Source organism: Emys orbicularis, chromosome 7 (genome assembly GCF_028017835.1).
Source record: "Emys orbicularis isolate rEmyOrb1 chromosome 7, rEmyOrb1.hap1, whole genome shotgun sequence".
NCBI lineage: Eukaryota > Metazoa > Chordata > Testudines > Emydidae > Emys > Emys orbicularis.
The window spans coordinates 81136127-81151736 of record NC_088689.1 but is presented as its reverse complement, the minus strand read 5'-3'; the positions used below and the strand labels follow the sequence as shown (position 1 = coordinate 81151736).

Sequence of the window (15610 nt, the reverse complement as noted above, 5' to 3'; positions counted from 1 at the left end):
CTATGGCCTATTCCTCCCTTTAAAACTCTTCCCCTTGTCAATTAGGGAACGGAAACACATGCACGTGACCTAGCTGATCAGCCGTGCAACGTGCCTAAAAGTCCAAAGAAACAACCCATAAACTTATTAGGAAAAGATTGTGGTACATTTCCATACTTTGATTAGTCTGTGAGAAGTCTTATTGATGGAGCAAGTTCACTGGAGAAAGGGTATGAGGATCAGGCCCTGGTGAAGAGCTACGAGTAAGCCTGTTTATCCAAGTCATCATTTTGGGATAAAACCCACTTAAAAAAAATAAATTAAAAAATCAGTCTATCACCCCAGTCAGCGTGTGACAGAGCAACACTCCACAAACTGGTTTACACATCTGGCTCTGTCCATGTCCAACCTAGTGGGGTTTGGAAGAGAAACTTTGGTTTTTCCAAGCATATAATTTCAGACTGTAGAACATCCTTTATCCAAACAAGACACACCAGCAAACGCTTTAGAAGATTTGTAGATCTAGTCAGCAGCATGAGGATTGTGGTGTGGTGTTTTTATACTGTGCGTGACAGCTAGTTCCAATGGAAAACAAACTTAGTAATATCAGCTGTTGTGTGCCAGGATTCTTTTTTAAGCTAAAATTCAGACTTTCGCCATGAAATGCAGCCAGCCCTTGCAAAGAGGCAGCGGATTTAAAGAGAAGCAGGTTGGTGCGATGAACGGCGTTCACAACAGGCATTTCCAGGAGCAGAGAGTTCCAATGGCCCCCAAACACTGACGAGAATACTTGGCTAACCTGCCTGGGACTGACACGGCTACAGCTACACTACCTGCAGAGTGAACCTGAACACTTTCAAGCCAGCTTCCACCCTGGGATATTAAACTATTGTAGAGGATGCCAGAAGGAAAGCATCAGGGATAGTTTTGGAGAACTCCTGGCACAGCCGACTCAAAGGAATGAAAAGAGTTAAAGAGAGCAGCGAAGGGAAGATAAGGGGGAGACACAAGAACCCCCAAAGGAAGTTCACTGCTTTAGGAAGGGCTGAGGTAGTGACCAAAGTTGTCCCTTTGGAAGCAAGCACATAGAGCAATGCAAGCCATGAGTGGTAAGCAGCAGGAGTTACTCAGAAACAAACCAAGCCAAACTAACTTCATTTATTTGGTTGATAGAATAACAGGCTTAGTAGATAAAGGGAGGAGAAGGGACTTACTATATCTTGACTTTAGTGAGGCATTTAGCAGATTGGCAACAAGATTACAGAGTCTTTCAGCTCCAGATCACCAATTTCAGTCCAAGCCAGGTCAGCGGGGAGTGGCTGGCTGGGCTCATTACAGGCCAGGCGAGCAGGATGCACCCCCAGCCCAACCCCTGGGGCGGGTGGCAGGACAGACTCTTGGAGAGTCACCCCCTGAACTCTAGCAGGGGTCCCTCATGGTTAGAATTAGGGGACATTGGTTAGCACTGCCTGTGCTGCACGTGTTCTGGGGACAGGTCTTAGTTTCCAGGGCTGTTGGTCCTTTCTCCAGCGCTCGAATTCACTTCTGATTTCAAGATAAGGTCATTTTCTACTACGTCTTACAGGTGTGTTCAGAAAAGAGCCCTGGTAAGCTGTGCAGGGCTTTTCCACAGCAACCTGTTCTCAGGCAAATGTCCCTGTAGGCTGACGGTTCTTTGTTCCCAGCCCAGAAATGGACATGGCCACGGGAAATCCCTTGTGAGTGTTGAGGAGGCACATGGGATGGAGACTAGGCCTGGATGCAGTCCCTCAGCAAGGACCTGCTGGAGCTGCATTCTTATGCACACAAAGAGCATAAAACTAGTTACAATTACTTGCCGGTCCTGGAGTCCGTCCTCCGTGGTACAGGAGCCAGTTGTCCAGCCCCCGTAATGATACAGGCGTTTAAAAACACTGAAGCAGACCTTGAGGTTCCTTGGACTGCCGGAAGGTCATGGCTGTGGCTGAGAGCAGGCCACGGCTCACTGTGCTCTGGGTGTGTGGGCTGCTGTTCTCCAACGCCCCGCAGCGGCGCCCGGCTCCCCAGGTGTGACTGGATACTCTAAGTCGGCAGGCCTTGACTCTACGGTCTCTCTACAGACCTTGGCCAGCGATCCCCGCCCCAGATTTCCCAGGCCTTGCCATGTTTATTTGACTATGCAGTCATGAGGCAATCCCTAGCAATGCAGCTGCAGCAGCTCCAGCTGTGGCTTAAGGAATCTCCTTCCACACACAGTCCCAAATTCCCCGCTCCTTGATGCAGCTCCATTCTGCTAATCGCTAGGTCAGCGTGTTGTGTGTAAAGCAGGCAAAGGTGTCCCTGGCAGGTGGTTCACGGAGATCACAGCCTCAAAGCACTAGGTGCTGCACAGTCACACAGCGAGAGCCGTTCCGGCACTGAAGAGCTTTCAAACAAAACCGACCACACAGACAAGTGCTGGGAGGGGAAACTGCGGCATGGGCAGGAGAAGTGACATGGCCAGTGGCAGAGCTGAGAACAGAACCCCGGGGTGGGATCCTCACCCCGCTCTAGGTCCTTTATGTCCGGTCAAAGTGCCAGAGACAGCGGCATAAAGGGTCCCCAGGAGCCCAGGGTCCAGCCAAGGGGGGATTCCCCTAATGCAGGCAGTGCAGAGACATCCACAGGGCGGCCTTTGGAGGACGCTCTTCCAAGTCCTGGCCCCGGGAGCAGGCCATCCGTAGAGCGCCGAGGGATAGTGCCTGGCAATCCGCCAGGACCCACCTGCGAGTGTTGGGGTCGGGTCAGAAAACAACCCAGCACTCTTGGGGCAGGCTCGGGGCAGCTGTGCTTGGAGCGGGCATTAAGATTAGACCCAAGTAGCCACATACCAGAAATCTCACGCCTCTGCCTTCCCTGGGCACCGCAGCCGAGAGCACTGAGCCAAAATGCTTTGCTCCCGAAGACTGTACTGGCAATACCGACTGTCCTTCGCAACAGGCGGCTGGGCTGGAGACCACGGAAAGGGGGACAGGGGAAGCGTCCCTGGTCAGGGCTAAACAGGAAGGGACGAGTCCGCAGAACCCAGAGGGGCTGGACACCTTGTTACCACTCTCCCCACTTGGGTCCTAGGGGTCCCCAGTGGGCAGCTGGGACACTGGGTGAGCTGGCAGCGCCCCGTGGCATGGCACCACAGACAAGCTGCCAAAGGCAGCCCAAAGGGGAAGGCAGGAGCAGAGAAGAGGAGACAGACGCTGGCTCCGGAAGCGATGAGATAAGGTTGAGTTTGTGTCCTGAGATGCCTAGGTTCAGCTCCTGGCTCTGCTACAGACAGCCTGTGGGACTGGGACGAGTCTCTCGGTGTCTCAGTCTCCAGCTGTCCAATGGGCCTGGACAGAGCCCCGCCTGGCCTCAGAGGGATGTGGGAGGATACACCCGCCAAGGACCGCAAGGTGCTCCGATGAGTGCCAGATCGAGACAGGTGATAAATCAGGGCAGGACCTGCCCAGGGAGCCCCGCAAGCTGCACTGTTCACCTCTGAAAAGCTCCCGGCCAGACCTGCGTCTTCTGCCCCTCGGCACAGCCAAGACATCGCGTCCTGCCCCGCGGCTACTCACAGAGGGTTACAAAGATCCCTTCAGGCCTTGCAATCCATGGAGACGTTTATCACCTTCGTTCTCCTCATGGTCCAGGGTGCCACGCACACAGGCCTGGGGCCAGGAGTCTCCAGCTAACCCCAGAGCAGCGGCACAAACACCCCAGGCCAGGCAGGCTGCCACAGTGCGACGGACACAAGAGGAACATGGTTTCCCTGGCCAGGCCATCCTGCCAGTGAGGGAGGAGGGATGGGGCAGAGACCCCTCTGCATGAGGAGCCAAGCTAAGCCCACCACGACACTGTCCTTCAACCAAAGCCAGCCCCCTACCAGCTGCAGGGCCACACCAGAACTGCAGGCCTCGAGGCCAACGGTCCCACGCCCACTGCCCATCGCTGCCCTGCCCTGGTGGCACTGCCACACCACTGGGGCTCAGCATAACCACCGGGCCGGAGGGGGGCACAACCGACCCTGGAAGCGCTACCCACACCTATCACAACAGACGATGGACCCCGTCCAGGGCACCCAATGCCCCACCAGCAGCCAGGCGGGTGAAAGCAGCCAATCCCCACGTTGCCAAATGAGCTTGCACCGAAAAATGACAAAACTGCCCTCTGAGCCCCGGGCGAACACTTCTCCCAAAGCCATCGCTCCAGCCCTGGCCTCTCAGTCCTGCTCCTTCGGGAAACCAGCCCAGCCCCTTCCAAAGAGAGGCTCCTGTTCCTCCCTCAGCAAGACACTGAAATCCTGGACTCAACGGCACTGCTGCACCCTATGCTACCAGGAGGGGTCGCCTTTGCTTTTTAGCACAGACCAGGCCTCAGTGGCAACGCTGGTTCTCTGCCTCACTACCACATACCCCCTATCCCTCTTGTGTGCTGAGACTGCCCAATTCCTTGCAACATGTGTTAACTCCTTATGCTTCCCAATCGGTTCCACCTGGCGTTTAGCTGCGGTGCTCCGAGGCCCTGTCCCGGACCAGAGGCAGAGCTCTATGTGGCTCAGAACTTGTCTCTTCTGCCAAGAACTTGTCAGCCCAGTGAAAGCTATCACCTCCCCCACCTTGTCTCTCTCACTGGGAAGTAAAGGATTCCCACTTAGGCTAGGTCTACACTGCAGCGGGGGTCCGACCTAAGATACGCAACTTCAGCTACGTGAATACCGTAGCTGAAGTTGCGTATTTTAGGTCGGCTTACCTGGCGGTGAGGACGCGGGAAAGTCGACCGCTGCCGCGCTGCCGCCGACTCCGCTGCCGCCTCCTGCCGAGGTGGATTTCCGGAGTCGACGGCAGAGCGATCAGGGATCGATTTTACCGCGTCTTCACTAGACGCGGTAAGTCGATCCCCGAAAAACCGATTGCTACCCGCCGGATCGGCGGGTAGTGAAGACAAAGCCTTAGTGTAGCGGCTGGTTTCCACTAAGAAGACAATTGATTCTCACCAGCACTTATCTCTGTGGCTTATCTCTGTGGCTTAGCTATGGCTGGGCCTAGCTCCCTGCTGGCCACCGTGCCTCCCACGAGGCCATGCAGCGTGGATGGGCAGAATTCCACCAGAGCTACTTGCAATGCAGCCACTGTGAGCTTGGCCGCTGGCCGGCTGGGGAGCAAGTGCAGTACAGGCAAGAGGGAGGTTCAGAAAGGAGAGAGATTCCTGGATCCTAAGGCCAGATGGAGCAATTCTGATGGCTGGTCTGCATAACCCAGGCCAGAGAATTCACCCGGATTCCAGCAGCAGGTGCCACGGAGCCCCATGCCCTCGTTGGAACACGGGCACTGCCAGGCTGAAGCAGAACCAAGCTCCCTCCAGCCCAGCCCCCGTCTCTGGCTGCGGAAACACCAGATGCTGCCAAAGAAGGTGTCAGAAGTAGCAGATGTGGGATAACCTGCCCCCCGTGAGATCTTTAACAGCGATCAGCTTTAGTCCTGCAACTGGAAGTTCAACACCCCTGCCAGAACTTGTCAGCAGTAACTATTCTAATTGGAGTAGATGACCTCCTGAGGTCTCTTCCAACCCTAATATTCTATGATTCTATATCAATGGCCAGCCCCTCTTTCAAACATGGCCTCAACCACTTCATGTGGCAAGGAGTTCCAACGACTAACAGCATCCTGTGTAAAAACAAGTGTTTCCTTTTATCCGACAGGAGCCCTGGGGGCTGCTGCTAAGATCAGTCAACAGGTGAGATGCACAGATCTCAGGCTGGGATTCCCCAGGGGCCTAAGGCAACGAAAGTCAGCAGGAGTCGCCTCCTAATTCCCCATAACTGCTGGGAAAGCCCCAGTTTAAAGGAGCAAGGAGAGGGCCCAGAGCAGCCTGCAAATGCCCCTGGGGCCCTAAGCCAGCCTCCCGCGCATGGTGGCGGGAGAGAAGAGACAGCAGCAGGCTGGGAAATGGAGTCTGGGTGACAAGCTGATTAAAAATATCCGCTCTGGTTTTGCCCGATGCAGAGGAGGCTGGGAAATCGGCCTTGCCCGTGGGGGTCCCCATCAGAGCCTAGCCGTCCCGTCAGCACAGCAGGAGGCAGAGACCCTCCCTGTGGCCCGGCCCTTTTCCTCCTGAACAGCAAAATTTTGGATCAGGGCTGTTTTCCATCGCTGCTCATCCCCCCCACCAGGGCCACATCCACACATGCAGGCCATCTATGCTGCAGCCGGAGCTTTGCTCGGAGCCAGCGCTTTAGCAGCGGCACAGACAGCATGGGCCAACCGCCCGGCACAGCCCCGTCTGAGAGCCTAGGCAGGACTTGGGCAGCTAGCCCACGCCACCGCCTGTGCTGCCTCAAAGCAGGCCCAAGCTGAGATGGAGGTGCCCCACAGGGGCAGCCCAGCACTGATGGGAAGGCTTGGGAGGGTAAGGATCCCAATGGGTGCTATGGGGCTGGTTCTGATCTCACGTACACTGGGAGTAACTAACTGTTCTGAAGCAAAGGGGTGAAGCCAGCCTACAGGAGCACACTCCAGCCCAGGCACTACAGTGGCCCAGCAAAAACCATTGTCAAGCTTCAGAGGGGTAGCCGTGGTAGTCTGGAGCTGTAAAAGCAGCAAAGAGTCCTGTGGCACCTTATAGACTAACAGACGTATTGTCAAGCTGGAGATCAGGTTGAAAGTCCCCATCAGAGACTCCAGGGGTGAAATCCTGGCAAGAACATTGCAGAGGAGAAGATCCTAGCAGTGCAAAGCCAGGCAGCTCAGAGCCAAGTTCAATTCAGGTCATGTCACCTGTTCTCCTATGTCCCACATCTCTAAAGGGGCTCGCGCGGATCACCCCAAGTTTGCTGTGAACAGAGCCCACTGGCTGCGAGCCAAACATGCCCAGCTGAGAGTTTCCTTGGGGAATTTAGGAGCAAAACTGAGCAGTCGTGGAAAGCAAAACTCCATTTTGACTCTAGAGCGCGGCTCGGCACGTCTCTGCGCAGGGGTAACAGCCGCCCCTTGCCCGGCAATGGGGCCTGACCGGCACCCTCCCGAGTAAGAGCAGGACTTGCTGAAGCCAGACCGAGAGCTCCCCAGCTGGGCCACACCAGACTCACCCCCCAGTTCAGGCACACGGCGCTTGAGACAGGCTCACCAGTAGGGGATGCGCACATGTCCAATGAGAGAGCTCAGTGGGGAGCCCCTGAAGCTAGAGCCAAGGCAGCAGTTTCCATCACCAGGGTTTCAGCCAAACTCTCGCTTGGGTCCAGACCCTCGGCTATCCCTTGCCTGTTGCGGCACAGCAGGGCCGGTGCCTCCCTCTGGGCGTCTGGCACTGCATCAGCCATTCGGTGCACGGGCAGCTCCAGAGCTGTGGCTTCGGCAGCCTCGCCTTGGGGACCTCTGCAACCCCCGTCACCAGTCCCTTTGTGCAGGGCCGTCCCTAGCAATTCTGGGGCCCTACGCAGCCCCCCCGTGGGGGGAGTGTGTGGGGCTCCAGGCCTCCATGGGGGGGGGCTGGCTTGGGGAGTAGGGGGGAACAGCCCTCCAGCACTCACTGGCGGAGTTGGCTGGGGCCGGATTGCTGCACTTCCCGCCGCCGGTGAGTGCAGTCCCGGCCCTGCTGCAGTCCTCAGGGGAGTGGGGGCGGGGCTGGGGCAGAGCAGGGCGGGGGTTTGGGGGAAGGGGTGGAGTGGGGGTGGGGCTGGGGCAGAGCAGGGGCGGGAAGAGGTGGGGCGGGGACTTTGGAGAAGGGGTGGAGTGGGGGCGGGGAAAGGCCGGAGCGGGGGCGGGGGCCATGGGGAAGAGGCAGAGCAGAGGCTGGAGTAGCACGCAGCTGCGCAGGGCACCAGGGAATTTGGTGCCCCAAATTTCCTGGTGCCCTACGCAGCAGCGTACTTTGCGTATGGGTAGGGACGGCCCTGCCTTTGTGCATGTCACAAGCCTGGGGAATCTCTCCTGCGAGTCTCCACCCGCCAAAGGGGTGGGCTCAGACCCAGAGTTTCCTGGCTCTCCGTCTGCCTCCTGCAGAGGAGAGCATCCATCCATCCAGACCCAACAGCGTGCTGATCCGCATACTCTCTCCGGGCAGTCCCACCTCTTACATGCGCATAACACCATCAGAGAGCTGCTCTGGATCAACACCAGAAGTAAAGGAGATTATGCCTCCATGGGCCTGAACCTTGCGTACACCTGCATGGATCCCTGGATTTCAACAGCTTTCACTCCTGGTTTACACCAGGGGCACACGTGAGATGGGATCTTGGCCCTGTAATGCCAGGTAATACAAAAGGCAAAAGGAGGCTGTTCCAGATTAACTGGCTGGACTAAGAGGACGTAGATGATAATTGTCCAGTCACAGGAGATTCTCCAAACAAACTGAATGGAAATGTAAACCTCGAGGAACAAAGAACACAGGCTGTACCTACAGGCTGGGGGCTCTGCCCTGGGACGCAGCAACTCTGAAAGATGTTTGGAGGTCGTGATGGATAATCAGCTGAACGTGAGCTCCCAGTGTGGTGCTGTGGTCAAGAAAGCTAATGTGATCCTGGGGTGTATAAACAGGGGAATCTCTAATAGGACAGAGAGGTGATTTTACCTGGCACTGGTGCAACCGCTGCTGGAATCCAGCGTCCAGTTCTGGTGCCCACAATTCAAGAAGGATGTTGATAAATAGGAGTGTATCCAGAGAAGAGCCGCGAGGATGATGAAAGGATTAGAAAACCTGCCTGACAGTGAGAGACTCCAGGAGCTCAATCTATTTAGCATAACAAAGAGAAGGTTACGGGTGACCTGATCACAGTCTATAGATATCTATGTGGAGAACACATATTTAACAATGGGCTGTTCAGGCTAGCAGCGGGAGGTCTAACAGGACCCAATGTTGGCAAGTTGAAGCTCAACAAATTCACACTGGAAATCGGGGTAAATTTTCCACAGTGAGAGTAATTAACCGTTGGAACCATTTACCCACGGATGGGGCGGATTCTCTATCCCTGCCCATTTTTTATTCATAGATTCATAGATTCTAGGACTGGAAGGGACCTCAAGAGGTCATCGAGTCCAGTCCCCTGCCCTCATGGCAGGACCAAATGCTGTCTTTTAAAGCAAGATTGGATGGTTTTTGAAAAGATCCCTGCCCTGGGATAGACAGAGGGTCAGATCCCAGTGGTCCCTTCCAGACGTGTAATCTAGGGATGAAAACCAGGTGCCAGCTGCCCTGGGCTGCCAGGCACTGCCCGGCGCTGCCCTGGGCCATCTATCAGCCTCCTTCCACAGGCAGACCCCAGTAGGGTACCCGGCTGCAACCGTGGCCTGCAGCCGGGCGGGGAGCCGGGCCTGGGGATATTAAACATGGAATCAGACTACAGGCCCAGTGGGAGAGGCCCAGCGGGTGACCATCCTCATCTCACCTCCTGACCTCCCCTTATCTGCCCTGGGGGCAAAATGCTTTTCTCTCTGCTACCTTCCGAGCCACCGGGTGCTGCCATGGCCCCTGCTCCACCTGCCCCAAGCAAGCCCCTTCCTCCAGGTCATTGTGGGGTGACCAAGCCTCCCAAACCTGATCCACTAGCCCCCTCCCATCGCAGCCTAGCTCCCACCCACCCTCCGCTGCTCTCCCAGCTGGCCACTAACTCTGTGCCCAGCCAGCCAGACTGGGCAGCACAAGGGATGAACCTGGCTGGCTGGGCACAGAGTTAGTGGCCAGATCCGGGACCCCCGTGGGGCTTGGCCAGTCCAGCTGTCTGGGGCTCCTGGCATTCCTGGCACCTGCAGTCCTGCTAAACACCCTGCCACACCTGGACACCCCTTCAATCGGTGACCTTCAGTTCCCACCAGCAGCCACCCCCGAATTGCAGACCTGCATCCCCCACCCCCAGCTCTGGGCATCTTCCTGAACTTTTAACACTCCCCCACTAGCCCAGCCCTGGGCTCCCCACATACAGAGCTCTGCTGGTGCCCCTCACTGCTAACCTGCAGCCCCCCACTATCCCAGTCCTGGGCTCCCGCCACAGCTCTGCCAGTGCCCATCACTCCCGACTTGCAGTGCTGCCCCAATTCCAATAATTTTCTCTTGAACAAAACACAACAACTTGTGCGATACTGGACGACAGCTTTCATGGCATGACCAGCTCCTTCTAATGGGCCCATGGCTGAAACCGCCAAACTCATTCCATTGGTGACATAAAAGCAGGGCTGGATCCCTGTCCTGCAAAGCCGGCACGCCATTAGCCCTGACAGTTCAGCAGAGGCACAGTCCTGGCTCCTATTTCAGTGCCTGCTGGGCCTGCGCCATCTGTACTGACGCCCCCGCCAGGGCTTATCTTTGCTCGCTTGCTTTCCTTTCCTGCCTGCGGAGGTAGGGCCTGTTCCTGTCGACTAATCCGCGGTGGGATCTGGGCCAAGGGGGAGGAGAGAGCCGGCCCAGTGAATCCCTCACCTTTCCCCCAGCCTTGGAGTTGTTTTCATGCACAGAGCTGGCTACGAGGGCCTGCATTGCTTAGTAGGTCTCCCTGCAGCCGCCCACCCCGACTTGCCCCGCTGCCTCGGTGCAGAGAGACACACAGAGAAATTATCGACTCGTAAAAGCCGATTAAAGCCAGCTCAGTTTACAACTCCAGCATCCCAGCTGGCTCTTAAGGAAGGCGAGAGGTTAATTCTCATTGACTGGAGACACTGAAAGAGCACAGCAGCAGGGCAAAGAGACCCCCTAATGGACGGGGGGCGGGGGTGGTGACCTGCTCATTCGGAGTAAGGCAAAAAAGTTGCTCCAATAATTACTCCAGTTCAACGAAGTATAAACTGCACCCTCCTTGCCCAGCACATCCGTGCCCATCTGCACCTAGGGTGGGTGGCTTTCGGAGCGGGGGGGAGGGATAAAAGGAAGCAGCAATTCCCTCAGTGCCTCTCGTTAACAGCTCTCCGATGGCTGCAGAGGCAGGCACCCAGCTGTCAATCAGCGCAGCCACACAGATCCCCAGTGGGTACCACCCACAGGCGGCAGCAGAGTTCAGGTAGAGGAGTGAAAATTGGAAACACCACCCTGAGTCCCAAACTGGGATTTCCAGAGGAAAGTGAAAGTCAATAGGACCCATGCTCCTAAATCCCTCAGGCAACAGGATTTGGGCTCCTAAGTCACAGATGCTTTTGGGAATCCCACCTGACAACTGCCCGATCCAGTTGTCATGGACAGCAGCGAGGGCAGCGCGAGTTAAAGGAGTTAAACCAGAGACGTACAAGCAACGCCCAGCTCCCGTGGAAGCGACTGCGTGTGGACAATCCCGCCGCAGACCAGGCTTAACAATGCTTGTCTGGACCGTGTTAGAGCTGCTGCCCCTGGCATGGGCATTGCATCAACGCACACGCTGTTGAAAACGCGGTGTGCGGTTACATTCCGGCAGCCCCGTGTGTGACGAACTGGGACTGTTCTTACTGTGGTCTTTGAATGCTGACAGGGGAGTGTGGCTAGGATAGTCTGCATTGGGGGATGGGAGACTGACCGGAGAATACCTGAGCATGTAACATGAGAACCCAGGAAGGGGTTAGAGGCCAGGTGACACCTTTGCCCGGGAAACTGATCAAAGGCTGTGGGAGGGGTCACTGAAGGGAGAGTTTCAGAAGCTGGCTGGTGACATGGCTGGGAGGCAGACGGGGCTCTGACCTCCCAAGGGGGCTGGGGCGCCCTGGGAGCCCAAGATGGACCTAACTGAGCGGGGGTCCTGTTGTCTGTGCCTGCAAGACCTGTCTTGGACTGTATTCCTGTCATCTAAATAAACCTTCTGCTTTACTGGCTGGCTGAGAGTCATGGTGAATCGCAGGAAGTCGAAGGTGCAGGGCCTTGTGTCCCCCCACACTCGGTGACACCGTGCAACAAGCGCCTGATCTAGTCTCCAAAGAGATCAGGTGGCTGCAATTCCCTCCACCCCACATTTCTCAATCTTGCAACACTGCTCAACATCCTTTGCTCAGCACATACACCTGGGTGTTATGATAACCAGCTTCCCAATAGGGGGCACTGTTGGGTGATTACGTAGAGGGTCAACGAGCCCTCTCCATTCAGTACGGGCTTGCCGGGAGTGGACACTGTAGGTGGAGGAAGGACTAAAGCCTGAATTTTGCTCTGGCTTGCCTCTCTCTCCATGCTGGAGTCCAGAACAGCTGGGAACACCGCACATCGCGATGCAGCCCTGTTGCAGTGTATCACAGAACCACGGGCCTGCAAAAACCTTAGTAGTCGAATCCACTTCCCAGCCTGTGCACAAAACACCCCCCCGAGGCAGGTCTCCAAAGTCCCCAGGGCTGGAACATCCCCAGCCCAGCACCCCGAGCGTCATCCTAGTTATACCCACAAGTATTGTGTGAAATAATTCCTCCTCCTCAGTTTATGCCCTGCAGAGAGTAGTGGCCTGTTGCAAAGAGTCTGTGGAGCTGAACTTTTCATTTTGCCAGCTAGATCTGTCCCAGGACTCGGCTCCTTTCTCAGCTCCCCAGACGGCCCCACCACCATGCTTCCCTTGAAATCAGCTTCCGTTTGCTGCCCGTGCGCCTAACCCTGCCGGGCGCCTTTGTGTGGTTTCATTCTCCTCGCTTCCTCCCAGCTCACCTTGATCGGCGTGTGGGTCACTCCCAATCCATTAGCAAAGATATTATTCGAGGCCGGGCTGAGCCCATCACCATGGCCACCCATCTCCCAGACAAAACGGGGCTGGTCTGGGACGATGGTTGACCCGCTTTCCAGCCCATCTGACAGCGCCCCACCCTGAGACCATCTGAATTAATGTTTCAGTTCAAGTTTTCCTGAGAAATAAAGGGCCGGGCTCTGCACTCGGGCACCCCGGCGTAAGCCAGCAGGAACGCCACTGGAGTCAGCAGGGTCACATGGGATCAGGTACATACAGCGTGAAATGAAATTCACTGAGGGCCGGCTCACGCCCTGTCGGCCACCGAAATCAGCAAAACAGGGACACAGGTGCCACCCAGGCCTGGCGAGGGGTGGATCTCACCCTGTCTGCACCATGCTAGCACAACAGCAGTATCACAAACGGGGGCATGCAGTGTCCTGCTTCCTCAGCCAGGGGCCCAGGGCAGGAAACAAAGCTCTGGGCCCTAACAGCACAGAGTGGGGGCAACGAGGAGCCACGGCTGTATGGATCACAGGCATTTGCACAGATTTGCACACCCGCCCAGTGGTACCGAGTGGCGAAGGGCCCGGCTGAGCCAGCGGGCATGTGGGCATCATTACGGGATCTCATTTGCAATGGGGCTGTGGGCTGGCCTCCACCAGCAAGTGAACGCCGAGTTATCCCTCGAGTGTTCCCATTAACTCCACCCCATCCACACGCACAAACCCCACACGGGCGGAGTGGCAGCAATCTCAGGACTGCGCTGGCATGGCTGGGGTACAGCGACTGTCCCTTCTGCTCCCTCTACTGCGGATGCAGGCTAGTGCCATGGCACAACTGCTGAGGGCTGCAAACCCTCAAAGCCTTCCCACAATCCTCTAGGACTCCTGCCCCGGCCATCCACCTGCTCCTTGTCCACACAGCACCTGCCCACTCTGCTCAGGCCCAGCTGAGTCCCACATCGCTTCCAGCACCAGCAGCAGGACGGGAGGGGCCCAAAGGGCAAACCCCTCCAGGGGAGAGAAGAGGCAGAGGCTGAATTTGCATGGGACTCTCCCTGGGCTGCATCCTATTGTCTATGGTAGCACCTAGCAGCACCAACCCATGTCGGGGTCCCGTTGGGCCAGGCCCTGTCTAACACAGCAAGAGACACTCTGCCCTGAAGAGCTCATGGTCTCAAGAGCTGAGGAGCAAGAGGGGACACTGAGGCACAGAGCAGGCAGTGACTCGGCAAAGGTCGCAGAGGTGGGAACAGAAGCCAGGTCTCAATGAGTCCTACTGCAGTGCCCTGCCCGCTAGGCAATGTTGCCACCTGCAGAGTCTCCCCAGCTGGCAAGTGGCAGAGACACCCAGGACACAGGTGCCCATGCAGCGTTCACCCAGACTGGTCAGAGGCACCCATGATGACCACAACTTGCTTGTACAAATCTGGCCCTGCTGAAACTTGCCACCCACTCACACCCCTCCTCTTTCCAGCTCAACCCCCACCCCAGCAGCAGGCCGCCTGGCGCAGGGTCCAGCACCCCTGGGGCAAGCGCAAAAAGCCATGTACATCTGGACAGGGCCCAGGTATCTGAGCAAGCGCAGAGCCAGTGAGCAGATCCCCCAAACGGATGGGGGCGGGGGAGGAGGGAGTGTCCCAGCCCATACAGGCACCAACACCAGTGGGTGGCTTAATTTGCAACAGCGAGCCCTGCTCCGGGGCCCTGCATCTGCTCCGGGGCTCTGCACCTGTCCCCTCCTTTGCCAGCTCCGATCCTTCACGTGTGCTTTCTGCATTCGCCCCGGCTGCGGTTTACAGGAAAACCCGCCCCGCCGGCTCCCCCACGGCCCGGGCCATTCTGTGTTGCAGGGACGAGAAGGAAGGGCAGGGGAGCAGAAGCACTCACTGTGCACCCTCTGTTGAAACAGCAGCTGCCACGTTCTGCCAGTTCACCCTTCAACCACATCAACTGCGAACTGGGCCTGTGCCCCCTTCCACAGGGTGCTGTGGGGCCGGGCACAGGGCTCCCGTCTAGGACTATCTCAGCTGCGGCCCCACAGACGCCACTAGCCACGTGCTCCAAACCCTAGCCATCTGGCACGGGGAAGTCCAACAGCCCTGTGCAACCACATGGGCAGAGGGGAGACTAGCCAGAAGAACCACGTCACCCCTTCCCCCTTCCAAGGGAGCCTGCTCGCGGGGCATCGCCAGGTCCTAGGTGCCAGGACCAGCCTGGGCTCGCCACATTGCCACCCACTGTCTGGTCTGCCAGCCACAGCGCTCGACTTGAGGAATGGTGGGAAAGTTCCCTGTCCCACAATGCAATTCCCCCACCCAGCTGGAGACGCCGCGTGGCACCACCCACAGCACCAAGCGGATCTCATTGGCACCAGAGGAACTGACCAGAATCCATTCCAGCAAGGTACCATGATCCTGGCCAGGATTTCCCTGTGCCCCAAAGCACATGTTGGCTCAGGAAGGGGGTGGACACAGAGGGGATTGATGGATGTGCTAATGGCCCGGAGGTTAAAGAGGGGAAGGACCAGACCTGGATTTGTGAGCCCCTGGAATGGACTCTGGTACAGCCCCTGGGAGGGGAAGAACCAGACCTGGATTTCCATGCTCCTGGAATGGACTCTGGACACAGCTGCTGCAGTGACCCCAAAGCACAAGACACGGGACCCCCAGCTTCAGGTTCAAGAAGGAAGGAGACAGGGTCTTACCTTTGAAGGAGAGCTGCACCCTCGGTGTGGCAAAGATGTAGTCCTTGGCGTGGGCCGCCCGCCAGCCCAGCGTCAGCAGGGTGACCCAGAGGACGACGCCAAGGAGGGGCATGGTGGGGTGGGTCTAAGTCCAGGCAGAGTCCTTGGGAAGCCTAGTGGGCAGGAGAAAGCAGTGTTACTTGGGGGGCTGAGAACGGAGTAGCTGGCCCACTGCGGGGATGTGGTTCTCACCCCATCCGCCTCTCATATGGGGAGCACCATCCACAGACACACCCCAGACTACTGCCAGGGCACACCCAGCTCACACATACCTCCCAGGCTCCTTCCCACATAGTT

At 57.1% G+C, this 15610-nt stretch overlaps 1 protein-coding gene across 1 annotated transcript in view; it reads right to left on the bottom strand.

Moving 5' to 3' along the window:
- Positions 1-15386, bottom strand: part of SEMA3F (semaphorin 3F) — a 100506-nt gene extending 85120 nt beyond the window's left edge. Inside the window, exon 1 of the mRNA XM_065408384.1 lies at positions 15275-15386. Within this exon, the coding sequence (XP_065264456.1) occupies positions 15275-15386 (112 nt within the window). The remainder of the gene's footprint in view (positions 1-15274) is intronic.
- Between the last annotated feature and the right edge of the window lie 224 nt (positions 15387-15610).